The 24,391-nt window shown below is 43.2% G+C and overlaps 1 protein-coding gene across 1 annotated transcript in view; it reads left to right on the top strand.

The window, feature by feature from the left end:
* Positions 1–24,391, top strand: part of LOC122807241 — a 1,134,459-nt gene that overhangs the window by 792,125 nt on the left and 317,943 nt on the right. Inside the window, exon 6 of the mRNA XM_044078325.1 lies at positions 20,167–20,484. Coding sequence (XP_043934260.1) covers positions 20,167–20,484 — 318 coding nt within the window. The remainder of the gene's footprint in view (positions 1–20,166; positions 20,485–24,391) is intronic.

Genomic DNA, 24,391 nt, shown 5'->3' with positions numbered 1-24,391 from the left:
CCGAAGCAGAAGCAGTTCGCAAGTGCCGGTCGGCCAGCTCCTGTGATTCAGCTACCGAAGACTTCGAAAAAGCTAAGTACTCCGTTGGGGACTCTTTCTTGCCTCAGCCGATGTCAGATAAAGTTAATAATTGTTTAACTTGTGGGAAACAAATACCTCATAAGGATTTCCACTCTTACTGCCTCCCCTGCCTAGGCCCAGACCACGACGTCTCGGCCTGTTCAGCCTGTGCTTCCTTCAACCGACGAACTCTTAGACGTCGGTCGGAGTTTGCAGAGGAATTCTTTGGGGCTAGTTTTGCTTACAAGATGCCGTCGGAGACTCCGACTTCGCATTTAGTTAAGAAACGGAAGGACAAGGACTGACACACACGGGCCGCGGTTTCGGCTGAAACCACGGTCAGGCCTACCGCGAGTATCTTGGTCTCAGCTGAAACTGAGTCCTTGGTACTTCTGATTACCGAAACCACACAACCGACTACCTCGGCCCTGGAGGCCCCGGCCGAGTCGGTTATTGAATTACCTACTGAAATTGGTGTCCAGGAACCTCCCGACACCATTCCTTTAGACAAATCTACTCCTGCACGTGGTGCAGCCAGACCTCCTGCATCCATGTCCATTAAGGCTTTCTCTAGGGCTAAAGCTGCTAAACTTTCTAAAGCTTTGCCTCCCAAGGTTACCTCTCAGAGACCCTCTACTGGCTCACAGATTCTTAGCTTAGCAGAGGACCTTATCTCCTTAATTAGGGGTTCTCAACCTCTTCCGGACAGGGGCTCGCAACCACCTCCAGACAAAAGGCCCAGGGTTGAGCCCTCTGACCTCCACTCCTCAGATGAGTCCTCTGATGGCTCTACTCTGTCAGACCACCAGGAGGAGCATTATTCGGCCTACAAGGATTCTGATGCTGAAGAATCTATTCCCTCGGCCTCCCCTCCTGAAGAGTTTTCCTTTGGAGAGACATTACACTCTATGAGAGAACATTTTCAATGGCAGGGTCAGGAATTCTCTGATTCTAGAAAGAGATTAAGGACCTTTTTACATTTACCTCAGCATAGGGCTTTAGCTATACCTCCTGTTTTGAATGTCATTGATGATGTGTACTCTGATGCTAGTACAACCCCTGACTCTCTCCCTCTGGCTCCTGCCAAACCTGATAGGTACTACAGGGTCCCGGACTCACATCTACACCTGTACAAGGCCCACTCTGCTAATCCAGAAACTATTTCCCAGGGACCAAAAGGGGTTGCAGCTGCCACTGCTAGAAATACTCTACCCTCTGAAAGGGTGTCCAGAGCTTTAGAGAGATGGGGTAAAAAAGTGTATACTTCTGCAACTCTTTCCATGAGGGCATTAAATTGTCAATTTCATATGATACAGTACCAAGAGTATTTGTTAGATGAATTGCATAAGAAACTGTCTTCTTCTGAACCCCTTGATCGCAAATCCCTTCAGGATCTGGTACATAACTCCCAGCAGGTTAGTAACCATTTCTTGCAGTGTGGTTATGATGCATTTGAAGCTTCATGTAGGTCAGCTATGACAGGTGCAGTCATACGTAGGCATGCCTGGCTGAAGGAACAATCTCTGCCAGACCATGTTAAGGCTAAGCTTTTGGATGCTCCTATGGAAAAGCAAAAATGATTTGGTTCCACGGCTCAAGAGGTCTTAAAGAAATTTGAAGAAAAGGCAAAATCTGTGCAAACAGTCAAAGACTTTCTGCAAGTCCAACCACCGAGATTCAGCATTAATTGGCCTACTAAGAATTGGTCTTTTCCGTACTCAGACAGATCTCAGAGAGGCAGGAATAGGCGTGCCAGAGGTAGAGGGCAAGCTAGAGGCTCCTACAGAGGCCGTCAATGGCAGCCTCCCAACCAGAGAGGTAGTGCAGGGACTACAACTGCTACACCAGGACAGACTCAATGACTTTGTTTTGACTCCGCCGACCAGGGCTCAATTAGAAGCACCTTTGGGCGGAAAGCTTTCTTTATTTTCAAAACATTGGCACAGCATTACAAGGGACACATGGACACTGCAAATAATAGACAAAGGATACAGGTTACATTTCCACACATTGCCAAAAAGAAAAGGCATGCCAGACCTGCCACCAAATCAGAGGGCAGAGGCTTTGAAACAAATTTCCAGCTTAATACAAATGAAAGCTATAGAAAAGGTACCTCTTTCAGAACAAGGCCAAGGATTTTACTCCAGATTATTCCTTGTTCCAAGAAAAGAAAATCAATGGAGGCCTATTCTCGACTTGTCCTCACTGAATACTTACCTCATTGTGCCAAAATTCAAAATGCTGACTCTACAACAACTCTTTCCCATGCTGGGCAAGGGGTCTTGGCTGGTGACTCTAGACCTCAAGGAGGCATACCTGCATGTCCCTATCAGACAAAGTTGCAGAAGACACCTCAGATTTCTTGCAGGGTCAGAGCATTATCAATTCTCAGCATTGCCCTTTGGCTTATCTACTGCCCAGAGTATTCACAAAATGCCTGGCATCAGTAATTGCACACTGCAGACTTCAGGGATTCAAATTTACCCATATCTGGACGACTGCCTTATACAAGCGGACAGCAAGCAAACTTTGTTAAAGGACTTGGATTATGCCATCCACCTACTGCAGGCCTTGGGATATACAGTCAACATCCACAAATCAAGACTTGTTCCATCCCAAAGAATAACTTTTCTGGGTGCGGATCTAGACACAACCACCCAAATGGCCTTTCTCACAGAAGAAAACAAAAACAACTACCGGATTACTTCAAGAATCTGACAAGACAAACTCAGCTGACTGCAAGGAAAATCCTGCAGGCCCTGGGTTACATGGCATCTTGCATTCTTCTGATTCCACAAGCAAGGCTGCATATGAGAAAATTACAATGGTACCTAAGGAGTGTATGGACTCAGCACAGTCACAGTTTAGAAACTTTGATCCCACTCATTCCATGCCTCCAAAAGGAATTTCTGTGGTGGGCTCAAGCCTGCCAGTCGAACAGTGGGTTGCCCTTCAGCAAGCCAAGAGCCAACCAAACCATCACTACGGATGCTTCAGACCAAGGTTGGGGAGCACACATGGAGGGCAGATGTATCCAAGGGCTATGGTCACAAAGAGAGCTACGCATGCACATAAACCAAAAGGAAATGCTGGCAGTGATACATAATCGAGGCCTTCAAACTTTTTCTTCATCAAGGCCACCTACTCATAAGGACAGACAACACCACAGTTATGTGGTACATAAACAAGCAAGGAGGCACCCATTCCTACCCTCTTTGCAGACTGGCAATGAATCTATGGGAACTTTCCTTGAAACTCAATATACAGCTGCAGTCCCAGTTCGTGCCAGGGAAAGACAATATACTGGCAGACAGCTTAAGCAGAAATACCATGGATGCACATGAATGGATGCTGCACCCAGACATCTTCTTACTCATAACACAATCATGGGGAAGGCCGGAAATAGATCTGTTCGCCTCCCCCCACAATCATCAGCTGAAGAAATTCTGCTCAAGGACATACCACCCACAAGCATGGAAAGTGGACGCTCTCTCTTTCAGCTGGAAAGCTCTAACAGTGTATGCTTTTCCACCTCTCCCATTAATTACCAAGGTCTTACTGAAGATCAGAACACAGCAGCCCAGGGTGATTCTGATAGCTCCAAACTGGCCAAGACAGCACTGGTACCCACTGTTAAAGAGCATGTCACAGACGAAACTGTGGCCTCTCCCCCTATGGCCACTTCTACTGACACAGCACAATTTCAAGACTCTGCATTCCAACCTGAAAACCTTGCAACTAACTGCCTGGAGAATACCTTGACTCCTCCTCAGGATAAGCTATCCCAGAGAGTGAAGGATATTATTATGGAAGCTCGCCGGCCTTCCACAAGGAAGGCATATTCAGCAAAGTGGAAAAGATTTCACACTTGGAACACAACAAAGGGCCTAGATGCGACAGTGATGAACATGGCGCATATACTGGAATATTTGGCAGAACTGTTCCACAATGGCCTGTCTTACCCTTCCATTAAGATACATGCCTCAGCAATTTCAGCAGAATGCAATGTTGATCCACCTGTCTTCTCTCATCCTCTCCTGAGACAGTTTCTAAGAGGAATCAAAAACATCAATCCTCCAAGGAAACCACCTCTACCTACTTGGGACCTTAGCTTCGTGTTGGGAAAAACAAACACTTCCTCCCTTTGAACCAGCAGCATCTGCAGATCTACAGTTTCTGTCTTGGAAAACTGCCTTCCTTCTGGCCATAACCTCAGCAAGAAGAGTATCTGAGTTACACGCTCTAATGGCAGTACAGCCATTTCTTATTTTTCATCAGGACAGAGTTTCATTGAGAACCAATCCTATATTTATGCCAAAGGTGGTATCCAGGGTATCTTTGAACCAAGCTATTCACTTGCCTACATTCTTCCCACAACCACAAAATAAAGGGGAAAAACTTCTGCACACCCTGGACGTACACAGACAGTTGCACTACTACTTGGACAGAACTAAAAGTTACAGAAAGACTGACCAGTTGTTTATAGCATATGCTGCTGGGGCACAAGGAAAAGCAATTTCCAAACAGACAATTTCAAAATGGATAGGAAATTGCATTCGTTTTTGTTACTCCTTTCATGGAAAGACTGTGCCAGCTAACATTAGACCTCATTCCACGAGAGCCACAGCCACCTCCACAGCCTTCCTAAGAGGGGTGGCTACCAAGGACATTTTAGAAGCTGCTACATGGAGCTCCGTGCATACATTTGCCAAGCATTACAATTTACCTTTATACTCCAGATCCAGAGCAGGCTTTGCTACGGCAGTCCTGCAGGGTATTTTAGTTACACAATCCTTTACTTAGTACCTCCACCCCCAGATTGGCTATGGTATTCTACCCATATGTGATGACTGCAGATGCATCCTTGAAGGACATAGTACAGTTTTGTACCTACCATAAATGTAGATGTCCGATAGGTATGCATCTGCAGTCAGGTTTACCCTCCCTCCTTCCCCTCTGTGGTATATTTCATGGGTACTTACCCCTCTTATAGCTAGCTGGGGGGATCTATTATGGTGTATTTGTTTTTATAGTACTGTGCATGTTTGGATTTGTTTTTAAAATGCATCTCTCCAAATTTTAGCCTTCCTTAGAGGGCACCTGGCATCTGGGGCAAGGAAAATGGCGTAGGCTGATGCTTTTATACCCCAGACGCTCTGATGTCGGGGAAAGTGCGACATCAGCCGAGGCCAGACCCAGACTTTGGAATCCGGCCGACCGAAGGGCTGCCTGAGGCAGGACAACCCATATGTGATGACTGCAGATGCATACCTATCGGACATCTACATTTATGGTAGGTACAAAACTGTACTTTTTCTTTGACCTTCTCTACAACTGCGTCTTCTTTGGCTTCTGCTCTGATGTCTACTTTTTTTTGTATTTTTCACAGTGTGCATCCAGGTACTTCATCCCCATCACGTCAAGCATCCTTAACTGCTCTGCCTTCACTCCCACAAGTTTGTGCCATACAGAAATACTTATCACACCGGTGTTTTGTGCACCTTACTTTTCACCTTCTTTGACATTGTTCTGTCTCACACTACCCACTGCTATTCTCTGCCACTTGGCTGTATCACCTCTGATTCTAGCTTTGACTACCCCATTCATGTTTCCTTCTCCTCATCCACCTATTCCAGATACTTGAAGTTGTTAATGTGTTCCACTATTATTTCTGTTCTATTTTAATTTTCTTCTTTTTCTGATTTTCTCCATGTGCTGCCATAATGACTGTCTTGTCTGTACTCAGTTTCAAACCATTTGCCTTCAGTTTTGCATTCTTGTCGCCTATCATCAGCTGATTGTCTTGTTCAGAGTCGGCTTGTAAAGTCACATCATCTGACTACAGCAACTTATTTATCTGTCCCTGTGACCTATTTACAATAGTCCATCACTAGTAGGAACAGCAGTGGGCTCAGAGTTGAGTCCTGTTGCACACCCACTCCCGCTTGCTACCCCTCTATGAGTCTAAACACTGTTTCTACTTGTGTCATTAGGTCCTCGTACATAGCCTGCTCTAATTCTACCATTAAATCATGGCCTTTGAAATATCACGTGGCTACCCAAATCAATTTTTTGGGATTGTGACACATGCTTTTTCCAATGCTGCATTTCTACTTTAAATTCAACATCTCTTTCATTAATTCTCAACACTTCTTGCCACCAGTCTGACCTGCATTTTTGTCCCACTGTTTCTAATAATATTTCTAGACCTAGCAGCTCATTTTCATATTTCTGTTCAACAAACTGCAAAATATTTTGAGTATACCATTTTCATTTGTTACAAAGACGTGTCTGGAGTGTTTCTCCCCGGGCCTCCGCTGAAAATTGGCTCATTCTGAGTCAGACTTTCCCGGTAAACAAATGTTCAATAAATAAATTTTTATATATATTTGCAAATAATTCTTTATAACACAGCCTCTAAAACTTATTCTGCACCTCATTAGTTTTGCTGTTGCAAAATGTTCACGCTTTATTTCTCAAAATTCTTCATATCCATTTCCTGAGTTAATACTTCTATGTTCTTGTAATTTCACTCTCTTCAGTGTTTCTGATCGGGCTAAGTCTTCTCATAAAAGCTTGATCATTTTTGATCATTTATGCCCCTTGCTGGATTAATTCTTCTATCAGAAAGTATTTTGTCTCTTATTAATGAATCATGCAACTCCCCAAGCTCATAGTCTTTGGCTAGATTCTTCAGCTCATTAACATAAGCATCGAGTGTGTCTGTAGGGCTCTGTGTCCTTAACTACTGGGCTTTTTCTCCAGTTACATGCAAAAATGTGACTGACCATAACGTTTCAGATTCCATTGTTGTTTCAGTCACACTGAGGAATAAGTCAAGTTTCTGGATCCATAGTCTCCAGTTTTAACTTAACTGTCCTGAAGTCAGAGAATTCCTGATGGTTGGGTTTGAAAGATTTTTTTCTAACTATTGTTTACCAATTACATCTGAACACATAAACTCTAGAAAAATATATATATTTCTTCAGTTCTGTAAATACAATGGTTGGATGTTTCTCAGAATGCTCTATAACAGTTCATATACTTTGTGTGGATGGCTTACAAGTCTCTATGATGTCTTCACTCGGACACTTCTAGAAATTGTAGCTGAATGCAACCTCCCTGAAATTTCAGACGTCCCGGTGAGAGCTGCCCTCAGCAAAGCTAAAAATACAGCATCCATGGGACCTGACGGTGTTCCGGGTTGCGTGCTACGTGAACTCCTAGAGGAGCTAAACCCGCACATAAGAACGCTGTTCAATCTTAGCCTTGCTACAGGATACGTCCCTGAACACTGGCGTACAGCTACAGTGGTCCCACTCCACAAAGGTGGCACCTCTACAGACTCTGGAAACTACCGCTCCATAAACTTGACCAGCCTGGTCTGCAAAGCTATGGAAAGGATCATTATGGAACTCATAAACAAAGACATTGGGGACCTACAGACAATTGACTCTACCCAGTTCGGCTTTGTAAAAGGCAGATCCTGTCTTTTAAACCTGGTGGACTTTTTTGAAACAGTCACTAGAGCCATCGATGAAGGCAAAGCAGTTCATACAGCCTACCTGGATCTGGAAAAGCCTTCGACACAATACTCCACTCAGGCATCATAGACAAGCTCAACAGCTTAAATGTAAACCCGTTTGTCACAAGATGGTTTGCAAACTGGCTAAAGGACAGAACCCACAAAGTCAGAATAGCTGGAGCTATGTCAGACTCTAAGCCAGTCACAAGTGGAGTCCCACAGGGCTCTGTCTTGGGACCCCTCTTGTTCGGCATTTATTTCTCAGATGTGCAGGCAAACATAGGGGGGATGTGGCTGACAAAGTTCGCAGACGACTGCAAACTAGGCGCCACAGTCGATACACCAGCTGACACATGCATCCTCCAGAAGGGCCTCACAGAAACAGACGACTGGTGCCAGAGTCATGGCCTTAAACTAAATGCCAAAAAATGTATAGTCATCCCCTTTGGAAAAAACAAAGTACCCACAAATTACCACATTGGTGGTAATCCATTAAGTACGGAAAAAGTAATCAGAGACCTGGGGACCCAAGTTGACAGTGACCTCTCATTTGACACCCACATCGCCAAAGTGGTTAGAAAGACCTACCTTGCCCACCTTATCATGAAGGGATTCACATCCAGATCAAAGGATGTCATTGTACCCTTATATTCTTCCCTTATCAGGCCTATGATTGAGTACAATGCCCCATTTGGTATGTACCTCACCCGGCACCAGCAGCAGCTGGAGAGACCCCAAAAGTACCTTACCAAGAGGATCAAGGGTCTCCAGCATATGTCATATGCTGCCAGACTGAAAAAGCTCCAGCTCTATTCAGTAGCATACCGCCTGCTCAGAGGTGATCTGTGCCTTACGTACAAGGCCATGTCCAATTCAGAATTAATGGACATGCTCCACCTCAAAAAATACAAATCCATCAGAGCCACGAGAGCTAAAGATCTAAACCTCAGCACAAATATGAATAGGACATGCTGGAGGGACAGATTCATAACCCAGAGGCTTCCCGCACTCTGGAACAGGATATCTGTCCATGTTAGGCAGAGCCCCTCACTGACTCTCTTCAAGAGAAATCTGGACGAATGGATGGGTGATCGTAGGTTTACCCCGGGGGTCATCTCTGTGTCATTGCTAGATAGAGGCACAGTAAACTAAATTTAATTTAAATTGTACACTTTTGTATCATTACATGGGATGGCGAAAGCCACATACACTTTGGCTTGGCTTATAAATGCCCCAGGGCAGATAGCCTAGTACTATACTATGAAACTATAACCTGCAACTTCCTTTAGCTAGGCATTGGCATATTTAAAACTATACACCCATATGCTGGTGGGTGTGGGCACTATGGAAGAAGTTAGGACGGGCCTTTTGTATTTCTTGTTATTTATTTATTTATATATTAATTAATTCATTCATTCATTCATTCATTCATTCAGTCTATTTATTTATGTTGCTCATGCAGTTCTTTCATCTGAAATGTCTTTCCTTTTTACAGGCCATAGTCATGCAGAATACCTTCTAGAGACATGCATGCATCTTGTATATGAGTTGCATACAAGGAACCAACTTTAGATGCTTGTTTACATATCAGAAAACACTTTTACAGAATGTGTATCAGAATTACAAGAAAGAAAGCTGTCAGAGTACTTGCACTTTTATGGAAGATCATCATTCTTATTAGTATTTCTCACTGATTCCATTCTAAGTGAATGGAAATTTGATATGACAGGAGAGACTAGCATGAATTAATCTCACAATCTGTTCCTTCTCAATGCATTATAGGCAACAAGATCACAGTGGACTGTTCTCACCCATGGGGGGGGGGGGGGGGTATTCAGGATTAGAACAAAATGTACAAAATCTGTAAACAGAGTGCAGCGGAAGCGTTGTCACCTCACAGTAAGAGGTTCTCCAGTTCGATTCTCGGCTGGGTGCCTTCTGTGCGGAGTCTGCGTGTCCTCTCTGCATTCGTGTGGGTTTCCTCCGGGTGCTCCAGTTTCCTCCCACATTACAAAGACATGCATATGGAGCGTTTCTCCCCAGGCCTCTACTGAAAATTGGCTCATTCCAAGTTGAACTTTACCAGTTAACAAATGTTAAATAAATAAAATAAAATATATACATACATGATGTTCATTGTGTTACTCTGCTGCAGTCATCACACTTGGGTTATCCTGCCGTCAGGGGGTCCCGCAGTCGGCCCGAATTCCAAAGTCTTGGTCCGGCGTCGGTTGCTGTCGCTTCTTCCCTGACGTCAGTGCGCCAGGGGTATATAAGAGGCATCCGACACCATTTTCTTCAGTCTTTCTTGCCGCGCGGTGCCCGAAGCAGAAGCAGTTCGCAAGTGCCGGTCGGCCGACACCCGAGATTTTCGATTTGTATTTCAGTCCGAAGTCTTCAATAAAGCTAAGTACCCCGTTGGGGAACATTTTTTTGCCTCATTCTGATGTCAGAAAAAGTTAACAATTGCATTTCTTGTGGGAAGCAAATACCTCATAAGGACTTCCACTCCTATTGTATTCCTTGCCTAGGCCCAGACCACGGCGTCACAGGTTGTCGGTTTTGCGCTAGGTTTAATAAATGAACTATCAAGTGCCGTTTTATCTTCGCACGGCATTTCTTTGGTAGGAAATTTAATTATATCATGCCGTCGGAGCAGCCGACGACCGCCAAACTTAAAAAAACGCAAGGATAAGGACAGGCAGCCTAGGAACAAGCCAGACTCCAAGGCCTCAGCTGGGCCTGTCGCCGGTTCTCCAGTTTTCAGTGAGGCGCCTACGCAGCCCCTGACGACTGCAGAACTGGAACCACAGACAGCTGCGGATTCCCAAGCAGAGCCTACTAGGCCGTCACAGCCATCTACCGACACCGGAGCAGAAGTAGACACCGGTGCAGTGGACACACCTTCGGTTGCAGAATGTGTCTTCAGACTGACTACACTCACCATTAAATCTTATGCTAAGCTTAAAACTCTTTTAAAACCTAAGAAAACTGTACATCAGTCTACAGTTCAAGGCCCCATGCCTAAGAAACAGATGCTTAAGATGGCTGAAGATTTGATTAACCTTATCAGGGGTTCCCATCCCTCTCCTGATAAAAGACCAAGACAAGAGGAGGATTTTGCATCCTCTGACCAGGTTTCACTCTCCTCAGATTCTTCTGAGGAACAAGATTACACTATTCCACCTTATGAAGACTCTGATGCTGAAGACTCTATTCCCTCAGCATCTCCCCCTGAAGACTACTCCTTTGGGGAAACTTTACATACCATGAGGGAACATTTCCACTGGGAAGGCCAGGATTACTCAGATTCTAAGAAAAGGCTCCGAGAGTTCCTTTTACTACCCCAGCACAGACCTCTTGCTATCCCTCCTGTTTTAGATATTATGGATGATGTTTACTTGGAGTCTAGTTTAAATCCAGACTCTCTACCCTCCTGCTCCAGCCAAACCAGACAGATACTACAGAGTACCTGACTCACACACATTCCTTTATAAAAGCCCTGTAGCTGACCCAGAAACAATTTCCCAGGGTCCTAAGGGAGCAAAAGCTTCTATGGCTAAAAATCCTGTGCCCTCTGAAAGGGATTCCAGAGCCCTAGATAGATAGGGAAAGAAAATATACACCTGAGCAACTCTGGTTATGAGAGCATTAAATTGTCAGTTTCACATGTTGAAATATTAGCAATTCCTAATGTCTCAGTTAAAACAAAAAATGAGCACACATTCAGAACAATCTGAATTCAAGGAAATGCAGGATCTGTTGCATGCAGCTGAACAAGTGGGCAAACATACTTTACAATGCGGATTTGATTCATTGGAAGCTTCCTGTAGAGCAGCTGTTACTGGTTCTGTCATACATAGACATGCTTGGTTAAAAGAACAAACCCTCCCTGACCATGTTAAAGCAAAATTATTGGATGCACCTTTACAGCAGGATGTATTATTTGGTGTCAAAGCAGAAGAGGTTTTAAAGAAAATGGAGGATAAGGCAAAATCTATGCAAACGGTCAAGGATTTTTGGCAGGTACAACCCCCTCGTTTCAGCAGAAACTGGCCAACAAAAACACTGGTCCTTTCCAGCTTCAGACAGATCACAGTGGGGCAAATACAGACGCCCAAGGGGCAGAGGTCAGTCACAGGGCCCTTACAAACCTCACCAATAGGGTTCTGCTACCCAGAAAGGAGGAGAAGACAGGCCCCAAGCTAGCAGAAGACAAACACAATGACTCTTTCCTCAAAACAAATCTCTCCTGGCAACTCCCTTGGGAGGGAAACTAGCATTTTTTGCAGACAACTGGCACATCATCACAAAAGACAAATGGGTTCTAAACATTGCCTCTCAGGGATACAGATTCTACTTTCATACCTTACCAAGGATCAAAGGAATGCCAAACCTGCCATCAAATCAATGGGCAGAGGCACAAAAACAAATTACAGCTCTCATGAACATGAGAGCCATTCAACAGGTACCTACACAGGAGCAAGGACAAGGATTTTACTCAAGACTCTTTCTAGTCCCAAGAAAGGACAAAGCATGGAGACCCATTCTGGATCTTTCAGTTCTGAACACCTATCTGCAAGTACCAAAATTCAAGATGCTAACACTACAGCAGCTTCTTCCCATGCTGGGCAAGAATGCTTGGCTAGTCACTTTGGACCTCAAGGAGGCATACCTGCATGCCCCTATCAGACAAAATTGCAGAAGATACCTCCACTTCATTGCAGGTTCAGTGCATTATCAATTCTCTGCACTGCCCTTTGGCTTATCTACTGTGCCCAGGGTCTTCACAAAATGCCTGGCACCAGTAATTGCATACTGCAGACAAAGAGGAATTCAAATATACCCATACCTGGACGACTGCCTTATTCAAGCAGAAAGCAAGGACATTCTTTTAAAGCATCTGGCATTTGTCAAACACCTTCTAAGTTGCCTAGGGTCCACAATAAACGAAAAGAAATCAAAACTAGTGCCCTCACAAAACATAATATTCCTGGGTGCCAGCTTGAATACAACGGCCCAGATGGCTTATCTCACACCAGACAAACAATGACAGCTGATTCAGTATTTCAAAATAATTGCAACAAAGACCCAACTCCCTGCAAGAAAAATTCTGCAGACCTTGGGATTCATGGCATCTTGCATACTACTAATACCATTTGCAATACTGCATATGAGGAAATTACAGTGGTACCTGAAAAGAGTATGGAGTCAACACAGCCACAGCTTGGAAACAATGGTACCTCTCATTCCCTGCCTTCACCAGGAGTTTCTGTGGTGGGCACAGGCATGTCACCTCAACAAGGGTCAGCCTTTCACCTTACCCACAGCCAGGCAAATGATGACAACAGATGCATCAGACTATGCCTGGGGAGCACACATGGCAGGGCAGTGCATTCAGGGCAAATGGACTACAGATCAGAGGCATCTGCATATCAATCAAAAAGAAATGCTAGCAGTACAGAATGCCCTAACAGCTTTCAAGGACCTTCTACACCCAGGACAACTAATAATAAATATGGACAATACCACAGTAATGTGGTACATAAACAAGCAAGGGGGAACACATTCCTATCCTCTGTGCAGGCAAGCAGTGACCTTGTGGAACACTGCACTGTCTTACCAGGTTCAATTACAAGCACAATTCCTGCCAGGAAAGGAAAACACATTGGCAGACGACCTAAGCAGAAACATCATGGATCCACACGAATGGAAATTAGATCCACAAGTATTTGCAATGATAGCTCAAAAATGGGGACGCCCAGACATAGATCTGTTTGCAAGCCCCCACAACCACCAACTTCAAAAATTTTGCACAAGGACCTTCCATCCACTAGCTTGGAAAGTGGACGCCCTCTCATTCAGTTGGAAAACATTAACAGTGTATGCCTTCCCTCCACTGCCTCTTCTAGCAAAGGTACTGCTAAAAGTCAGATTAGAGAGGCCACATATGATACTTGTTGCACCAGACTGGCCACGCCAGCATTGGTATCCAATTTTAAGGAACATCGCCCACGGCCCACCATGGATTTTGCCACAGATTTCTAACCTGCTCACCCAGTGAGACAATCAGATTCTACACAGCCAGCTCAAGACTTTAAACTTGGCTGCATGGCAAATTACCTAAACAACCAGCCAACACCATTATCCAAAGCTGTTATGGATGTCATTCTGGAGGCCAGGAGGCCCAGCACCAGGAAAACTTATTCAGACAAATGGAAAAGATTTTGCTAAAGGCCTAAATCCCCTTGATCCAAACATCCCTCAGATTCTACAATATTTAACTGAGATGTTGCACAAAGGACTTCCCTTTTCATCTATTAAGATCCACGCCTCAGCAATTTCAGCTCATTACAGCACGGATCCTCCTTTATTCTCACATCCACTCCTAAGACAGTACCTCAGGGGCTAAGAACTTAAGACCGCCAAGGAGAGCTCCAACACCTACTTGGGACCTCAACTTTGTTCTGGAAAAGCTTACACTGCCGCCCTTTGAACCAGCTTTTTCAGCTGATTTAAAATTTCTTTCATGGAAAACTGCCTTACTACTTAGCAATAACCTCAGCTAGAAGAGTCTCAGAGCTACAGGCACTAATGGCAGTGGAACCTTTCCTCATTTTTCATCAAGACAGAGTCTGTCTATGAACTAATCCTTCCTTTATGCCAAAGGTGGTATCCAGTGGGGCCCTAAACCAAACCATTCACTTGCCCACATTCTTCCCAAATCCCCAGAACAAAGGAGAAAGACTCCTGCACTCTTTGGACATTCACAGGCAATTACTTTACTACTTGGATAAAACTAAGGTTTTCAGAAAAACTGACCAGCTCTTTGTAGCCTATGCTACAGGATCACAAGGAAAAGCTATCTCAAAACAGACCATTTCTAAATGGATAGGGCATTGCATGCGTTTATGCTACACGCATCATGGGAAACCGGTACCTGCTAACATTAGGTCCCACTCCACCAGTGCTACAGCTACATCAGCAGCCTTTCTCAGGGGAGTGCCAACCAAGAATATTCTGGAAGCTGCAACTTGGAGTTCAGTGCACACCTTCACCAAACACTGTCACTTACCTCTATACTCTAAGACTAGAACTGATTTTGCCACTGCAGTTTTGCAGGGCCTACTAGCTTCTTCTAACCCTGTTTGACTCCACCTCCCACCCTTAGCTTTGGGATTCAACCCAAGTGTGATGACTGCAGCAGGGTAACATGATAAACATAGTACAGTTTTGTACCTACCATAAATGTAGATGTTCGAGTGTTCACCCTGCTGCAGTCCAGGTTACCCTCCCTCCATCCCTTCTGAACTAGCTGAACTTATCTCTACCACTCTATCCCTCTATCCTGTACTACCTCTGTGGTGTATTTGCTTGTGCCTAAGGGTTTTGTTTTATTTTTATATAGCTCTATATATATATATATATATATATATATATATATATATATATATATATATATATATATATATATATATATATATTGCCTACCTATTGGGGGCACCTGACATCTGGGGCAAGAAAAACTGAAGAAAATGGCGTCAGATGCCTCTTATATACCCCTGGCGCACTGACATCAGGGAAGAAGCGACAGCAACTGACGCCAGACCAAGACTTTGGAATTCGGGCCGACTGTGGGACCACCTGACGGCAGGATAACCCAAGTGTGATGACTGCAGCAGGGTGAACACTCGAACATCTACATTTATGGTAGGTACAAAACTGTACTTTCTGTTCATTTCTTATGTGATCCTATTCACCTAGGCTCTGCCTGCAAATGGTTCATTCAGATCAGTGCAGTACCCCAGTAAATAAATATAAATGAATAAATAAATAAAATTTGTAATACTTCGGTGTGCAGCTAGTAGGTTTGAACTGTGTAGAAATTCATGACATCCTGAAAGTCTTTTTGTTTCTGCCAGTAATGGTCCTTTAAGACTGTTACAGGTTGAAGCTCAAATGATGTTTAAGTTTAGTACTTTAGCTCCTAAAGAATCCATGGTGGTGCAGCGGTGTTGTTGCCTCACAGCAAGTGGTTCTCTCGTTTGATTCTCGGCTGGAGTGCGGGGAGTGCCTTCTGTGTGGAGTCTGCACGTCCTCCCCACGGTTGGGTGGGCGTTCGAAAGACATGCATAAATAGGCGTGCCTTCGTTGAAGGTTGAACGTCGAGCTGGCACCTCGGCGTTCATGAAAATCTACTGCCAATCATTAGCGGACCGGAGTTCCGTTGTGGCGACCCCTAAAAGCCGAATGACAACAACAACAACAACAACAACAACAACTTTAGCTCCTAAAGAGTTAGACTGTGGGGTGGACTGGAAATATTTATTTTAAAATGATTAGAAAAACATGTTTAATTAAAACATAGTTATAGACTCTTATTAAATTATTTAAAAAAAATGCTCTTGAAATTTTGGAATTCATAATTTAAGTGTGGAATATTAGTGTACTGCAATTCTCTTGGAAGTCTGTAAGGTTGGGATGCCAGAAATATTAAATGTAAGTCAGTATGTATAAAGAAGCTGACTTTGCACGGTATGTGTCAATGAAAGGGGAAACTGCAGGAGTAAAGAGACAAGTGGAGTAGTGCAGGTGATCATTAGGAGTCCAGTACTCTTCTGTGTGTTCACTTTATCTAAGACAAAAGGGAACAGAATCAACCACCCTGCTGATGACATACCTGTAGGTGTAATAGTGGAGGATGCAATAAGGGAGAATCAATACATTGACTTGAAAGGGCTGACCGAGTAGGCTAAAAGGTGGCAGCTGAAATTTAATGCAGAAAAATGCAGTGAACTACACCTGAGCTAAAGAAGCATAGCAGGGTGATCAAGTCTAGAAATAGAGGTAGTATGTCCCTGCCAGTTCTTCTTTACAGAGATTGGATGACCTAAAGCTTTTCTTACTAGAGCTACAGAAAGACGGGGGGACAAGGTATGGATTTACACATTGATGCTAAGGAGATGTGAAGGGGTTGTCTTCAAGAGGAAACAAATAGTATGGAGGAGAGGATGCATTGTTTTAAAAGTGCTTCTTCATTGAGACAGTTGTGGACCCTTGGAATGGTCTGCTGGGATGGTGGTGCAAAGAAAAATTCATGAAGGCATTCTAGAGGGCAAAGACGGGGTAATGAAGGGGTGAGTATGAAGATAGGGTCAGAGTGGAAATATAATGCTGAATATGTTTAAAGGGCAACCTAGGTAATGTTATTCATCTTCTTCTGTGAGACAAATGCAAGGACTTCTCTTTCCATGGAACATGATTTTTTAAATGTTATATTTGTGTCATCGGTTGTCATATCTTTATGTAAGAGGTTCATCCACTTGTTCCTACAGCACTCTGTGGTATTTCTTTGAGTATTATAAAGTTTGCATAAATTTTGTCTGCAGAACTGTTTGTGATGCCCTGCAGCTGGGTGTTACAGATACCATGTTAAATTCACAATTTTGCAGTTCAATTTGTTGGTATAATTAAAGAATATCTCATAATTGTTTTCTGCCTTTGAGCGCAGTCTGACCTTATAGTAGTTGATATGCTGAAAACGTAATGCTTTTGTTTTTATTTATCTGGTTGTTTTGTTTATTCATTTATTTATTCATTTAATTGTGGAGCTACTCACAATGGGAGCATTAGAGATTTAGTATAATGCGAATGCAGAAGGAACAGATATTTTTCAGAGTGGGCTATATCAACCTTTTATTAGCCATATTTGTTAATGTTATACTGTGCAGAGGGAGTCTGCTTTTCTTCTTTTAGTAATCTGCATATAAATATCCACCTTTATAACAAAGAAATCGAAATTTACTTTGGAAATGTTTCATTTAAGATTGCAGGTTTAAGTTTCTGCTGAAGACCGGGTATGTTGTAACAGTTTTGATGCCCACATTTGATGAAGTCTATGCTGTACGTGACTTATGAAACCTTAGATTGTGCTAGATGTGATTGGCCAGGGGCCATCTTACTTGCTTACCCATTGTTTTGATACTGTATAAAGGCATTACATTTGCTCAAAGCTTTGTACTGCACACTGAGTTTTAGCAGTGTCCTGTAGAGATGCAGGCACCTAGAGTTGATATTTTCCCTCTAAGAATTCTCTTCACACTTCCAACTCAGTTATGCAGGGACAAGCACTGCCCCCACATGCTTTGGAGTAGGTACTCTCTTTACTACTCCCTCGTGCAAAGATCTGCTTATTACCTAAAAAGGGCCAGTAACCATGGACATGAACTTTCCTACTAGCTCTGCAGCAAGTTTAGTGGATATGGGCATCCTGAGGCAATGGAGCAGTTGTCTTATGTTTAGTGACAACCAGCTCATTCTCAAACAAACTGAACGGTATGTGAGAGGTGCATTTACACAATGTCACTGGAGGCAAAGCTCTCACATGCAGGCATACATAATACCAACCAGGGTGTCAGAAATTCAGACATTCCACTAACCACACACAGTATGGATCAGACACACAGACCTACATATGCTGATGCACTTAAAAAAAGTAATCTTCCTAAACCCCAAAGCCCACCCCCCAGATATTAGACCTACAACAGATATCCTCAGCACCCCGAAAAGCACAGCACCCCCAAAAGCACTCCACCAAAACAACACCCGCTACAACATATACAGCCAAACCTCATGGAGCCTCAGCCTCTAGGCGTATGAGGCAGGCCACCACACAACCCAATACTTTAGTCATAGGAGTCTCCATTGTGAGATACACAGATGTCCCACTCACCAGGCTGAATAAGGAGAAAATCATGACCAGTTGTCTATTACGGGCTAGGGTCTGCCACACTGCGCATGTATTCATGTCATTGGATCACAAGTACCAGTATGACTCAGTTATAGTTCATGTAGGTGTAAATGACTTGAGAAATACCTGTCTGAACTAAATGAAGAGATATGTCATGGAGCTCTTGGACTATTCCAGGCTGGTATGACCATTCAGCAGCATTCTGTCTTCACCTAGGATGATGCCACATTATGAGCAGAAGATGGTCAACTTTAATAACTGGCTTAGCGTCTGCTGTCATTTTAAGGGGGTGCAGTATTTGTCAGCATTGGAATGTATGGTTGACGGACCATATTGGTTTGCCAAAGATGGTTTTCACCTGTCCCTTCTAGATTTTCAAATATTGGCTAAAATATTTTCCTCCATGTAGTGGCTTGTTTAGGCAATGCCAAACTGAGTAAACCTTCTAACATAACAAAAACAACTGAAGGGAATTTAAAGGTGTTACTGCTCAGTGCCAGGAGTCTAAGAAATTAACTCCACTCACTCCAAGCACTCACCCTGGAGAATGCATACATCTATGCAGTTACCGAGACATGGTTTAAAGCCATGGAGCGCACCCCAGCAGTGCAGAGCTGCAATGCCTTCCATAGATTTATCCCAGGAAATGCACAAGCAGGGACTAAAGGTGGAGGTCAGACAAGATGACTTGTTTGAGATTCTCCACATCCAAATTACTATACACAAAGTCCCATACCATATATTAGAAAACGATAGAGCCCCTTCTGTGATACAAGAAACGCATAATTCATCTTTCAGTGTACTGGAGATACTCACCATTAAACCCAGTACCATAATCATGTGCAATTTAACCCCACCATAAATTGGGAATTATACACAACCCCAGACATGCAGGCCCAGATATTCCTCAGATTTGTAAACACAAACACCATGGATCACATGCCCCACACACCCACTAGAGTTGCAAACATACTGGATCTGGCCTCAGAAACATGGGAAAATGCTGCCCCCCCCCCCCAACACCTGTGTCTTCTCTGGTATGATCAGACCATAAAGCTGTCTCCTTTGAAAGAAAAATAAACCCATGACCCCCAGATAACCCAGTTACAGTTAGCAAATCTTATAAGGCAGTCTTCCTGTTATTAAGTGATAACTTGGCAAAACTTCAAGCCCCCCCCCCAAAAAACCCTGAGGCAGATAATTGCTTATCTTCGTAATCCAGGACATAAATATTGGACAATTCTTCATCGACTTATTTGTTGAAACCATATCTGCTTGCACTGGAATCGTCAACAGTTGGGTGTTGGAAACAGTAAAAAACATTTGTTTTTATATGGACCAGCCCCCCCCACACACACACACACACACACACATCGCCTGTATAGGGTACTCTGCCAACCCTTCCACTAAGTTTTATTATTTTGCATGCTAGGGAAGGTAATATGCATGCCCACCACAAGCTTGGTTGGCAGAACACAATTTCTAGCTGTATAATGATGCAGGTATGTAGCATTGAATAACTTGCCTTTTAAAATAAGTATTCTTTCTCTAGGACATGCTTAGAAATTAACTGCCTTACTGTATAGTATTTATAATAAAATGCCCTGTACATCTGAAAATGAAGCAATAAAATTTAGCACTCAGAAGTAGAATGACTATGAACAAAAGAACATTTTTTTTTGTTTTTTTTTTTTTGGGGGGGGGGCAGAAAAGCAACTAAACTGTGACCAGAGAGTAACCAGACATTACTTTGCTTGTTTCACAGTTATGTGAGGGAGAGGCTGTACTCCGTTTGGAATAATTTGCTTTGTTTTGCATGTTTTGATTACAGATTCAAGTAAAAGTGTCAGTGGTTATCTCGGAATGCACATCCAGTTACCCATACAAATTTCAGAGAATGATGAAATCTGTAAACTTGAATGGAAGTATTGTCAACCTGATAACGACAAACTGATTGCAACTTTCCCTCATGAAACAAAAGTTAAGGCAGATTATGACAACATGTTACTGTGGAAGTTACGTTTGAACAGTCGAAATGGGTCTCTATTGATTGATAATCTGCAATCAAGTGACAAAGGCAGATACATTGCTACAATTGTGTTAAGAAATGGTCATTTAATTAGTGAAACATTTAGTCTTTCTATATTAGGTAAGTTCTGATTGTAAATATTCATAAATGTTCAGCAAAAATTCACTGAAATGTAGAAGCATTTGTTATAAATACATGTTGATTTAAGAATAGCGTTAAACATTGGCAGTTACTTATGTGAAGTTGCTCTTGTAATGCAGTACTGCCATGTACCGCTGTTGCATTTCATCTTTTTTTTTTAACTTTTATGTTTGACTTAATGAGGCATGTCTGAGGAAGGGTAGTGTTTCTTCTACACTATCCTAGCTGATTAAAATTGTTTTTTTTAATATCGTTGCAGCAAAGTAATAGTGAAGTTTAACTTCTAAGTTTGTTCGCACTGCACTTGTTGGCAGCCTAACTAGGAAACGCATCATTGTGATATTGGCTACACCCACATAAGCATTGCAGATGCACAACTGGTCAGTTAGATAAACACTGCACAATGCAGTGCTCCTTGAAAGAAGCACACTTTGCCAAATAAGGAAAGATATACTTGAATTTAGGAATAACATGAGCGTAATTCTTTAAGGTTTTTACGAACTAAACTGGCAGCAAATGTATGCCTCCTGTAAAGGTAGCTGTTAAACTATGTTATTTTATACAGCAGATACTAACACTGCAACAATATCTTGCAGCTTTCCACATCTTATGACTGTATGTGAAATACTTGTAAGTATGCTGTGTTACAGTGGGGACGAAATGACCTGGGACTAATGATCTAGGAGTCATCCCTCGGTCACTGTTATTCCTACTAAATTGTTTATACACCTGATGTTCTTCGTGTTTCACTGTTGCAGTCATTACATTTGGGTTATCTGCTTGCAGTAGTCCTCAGTCAGCCTAATTAACAAAGTCTTGTGTCCTGTGTCGGATGCTGTCCCTTCTTCCATGACGTCATGTCGTCAGGGGTATAAAACATGCAGCAGGTGCCATTACATCAGTCTTTCTTGCCGTGCGGTGCCCGAAGCAGAAGCAGTTCACAAGCAGTCAGCTGACTCCTGAAATTTTCATTTTCGAGTTTCAGAACTGAAGTCTTCAACTAAAGCTAAGTACCCTATTGAGGAAACTTTTTCTTGCTCCTTACCGAAGTCAGTAAAAGTTAATAATTGCATTACTTGTGGAAAGCAAATACCTCACAATGATTTTCATTCATACTGTATTCCTTGCCAAGGCTCTGACCACGACGTACCTTGCTGTTGGTTTTGTGCTTTATTTAATCAGCGCACTGTCCATCGTCGGTATATTTTTGCCTCTAAATATTTCAGTTCTCGGTTCAATTATCCAGAAATGTCGTCGGTTAGCCATCCGACTACCAGGATTCTGAAAAAATGCAAAGATAAAGACAGAGACAGGCCACCTAGGTCCAAAGCTACCGAAGATGCTTCTCCTAAGCCAGTCGCCAGTTCGCCGGTACTCAGTGAGGCACTTTCGCAGCCCCTGATACCCGCTACTTCTGATTTGCAGGCCTCTACTGAGACCCATTCGCAAGATGCTTCAACTGTGGAACCTGCGGATGTCTCTACCTTGGATGGGTCCGGAGCCGCTGTGCAGGCACCGGCTTCTGAGGGTGTATTCAGGCCTACGGACTTGCATATTAAACCGACGCCACCTTCTTCATTTAGGCCTAAATCTCGAAGTATGTCTAAGAAACCGATGCCCAGGCCTCTATGTCTAAAAAACAAATGATAAGAATGGCTGAAGATCCTATAACTTTAATCAGGGGAAGCCAACCTCCCCCTTCTAAGAGAACCTAGGTCTGAAGTTGTTTATGAATCTTCTGACCAGGATTCTGATTTTTCTGATTCTTCTGATGATCTGGATTTGCCCTTATCTACTTATGAGGATTCTGATGCAGGGGACTCTATTCCGTCTGCTTCCCCTCCAGAGGATTTTTCTTTAGGTGAAACCTTATATACTCTAAGGGAGTATTTCCACTGGGAAGGCCAGGATTTTTCTGATTCAAAAAAGAGGTTTAGGGATTTCTTACTCCTGCCTCAGCATAGGCCTTTAGCTATACCTCCTGTACTAGACATTGTTGATGATGCCTTTTCGGAATCTAGTTTGGCCCTTGATTCTTTGCCTCCTGCTCCCCGAAAACCTGGCAGATATTACAGGGTTCCTGATTCACACAAGTTCCTTTTTAAAAATCCTATTGCGGAGACAGAAACTATTTCTCAGGGACCCAAGGGCATTAAGGCTTTTACTGCTAAAAATCCTACCCCTTCTGATAGAGACTCCAGGGCGCTGGATAGGTGGGTTAAGAAGGCTTACATTTCTGCAACCTTGGCCATTATGGCTTTAAACTGGCAGTTTCATATGTTAAAGAATCAACAACATGTTATTGGGTTATTTAAACAGAAAATGATGTTGATTCCTGACTGTGCTGAAAATAAAGAATTACAGGATTTAATGCATTCTGCGGAACAGGTTGGTAAACATACTTTGCAATGTGGATTTGATTCAATAGAGGCCTCTTGCAGGGCTGCTGTTACTGGGTCTGTGCTCAGAAGGCATGCTTGGCTTAAGGAGCAATCTTTGCCTGATCATGTTAAAGCTAAACTGTTGGATACTCCCTTAAATCAGGACCGCCTGTTTGGCAACAAAGCTGAGGAAGTTCTTAAAAAGATGGAAGATAAAAGCTAAGTCTATGCAAACTTTTAAAAGATTTCTTGCAAGTTCAGCCTCCTAGAATTAGTAGGCATTGGCCCTGTAAGAATTGGTCCTTTCCAGCCCCTTCGAGGTCTTCTCAAGCCAAACCCAGACACAGCAGAAACCCCAGGTTTCAGTCCCAGGGGACACACAAGACTAAGCAGTGGGGGATTTCCGCACCCAAATCTGGGAGTAGTAAGACTCCCCTGTATGGAAAACTGTCTCAATGACTTGCTTTTAAAACTTCCAAGCACTTCCCAACTGAATGCTCCTTTAGCCAGAAAGAGTGGTCTGCAGGCCAAAAACTGGAAACTCATTACCCAGGACAAATGGGTTTTAAATGCAGTGTCCCAAGGATACAGATTTCTCTTCCACACAGAGGCCCAAAATCAAGTACTCTCTCTCTCAAGCATGGGGGCTATTCAGTTGGTACCAGAAGAGGAAAAGGGTCAAGGTTTCTATTCGAGACTTTTCCTGGTACCCAGAAAAGGCACTGCGTGGCGTCCTATCCTGAACCTTTCTACTCTAAACACCTTTCTGGTGATTCCAAAATTCACGATGCTGACTCTTCACCAGCTGCTTCCTATGCTAGGCAAAGATGCATGGTTGGCAACACTAGACTTAAAAGAAGCATACCTGCACATCCCTATCAGGGAGTCTTGCAGAAGATACCTACGCTTCAAAGCAGGCTACATGCACTATCAGTTCTCTGCACTGCCCTTTGGCTTGTCTACTGCGCCCAGGGTATTCACAAAGTACCTAGCTCCAGTCATTGCATTTTGCAGGCAAAGAAATATTCAAATATACCCATACCTGGACGATTGTCTAATTCAGGCAGAAAGCCAGGACATACTTTTGAATCATCTGGCCTTTGTTCAAAGGGTGCTGACTTGTCTCGGGGTACATCATAAACGAAAAGAAATCACACCTGGTACCCTGTCAACAAATTATATTCATGGGAGCAAGCTTGAATACAACTTCCTAGATGGCTTTTCTCACGCCAGAGAAATGGATTCATTTGACAACCTACTTCAAACAAGTGGCCACAAAAACCCAGTTATCTGCAAGGCAAATACTGCAAGCCTTGGGGTTCATGGCCTCCTGCATTCTTCTAATTCCATATGCAAAGCTGCATATGAGGAAACTACAGTGGTATCTCAAAAGCATATGGTGTCAACATTCACAGGATCTAGAAGCAATGATTCCTATCATACCTTGCCTACGCCTAGAGTTCCTTTGGTGGGCAGAGGCCTGCCACCAAAACAGGGGACTACCA

This window comes from Protopterus annectens, chromosome 7.part0, assembly GCF_019279795.1.
Source record: "Protopterus annectens isolate FY-2018-M chromosome 7.part0, PAN1.0, whole genome shotgun sequence".
In the NCBI taxonomy this organism is placed as follows: domain Eukaryota; kingdom Metazoa; phylum Chordata; order Ceratodontiformes; family Protopteridae; genus Protopterus; species Protopterus annectens.
The sequence above is the reverse complement of the archived record's forward strand: the minus strand, read 5'-3'. Positions and strand labels throughout refer to the sequence as shown.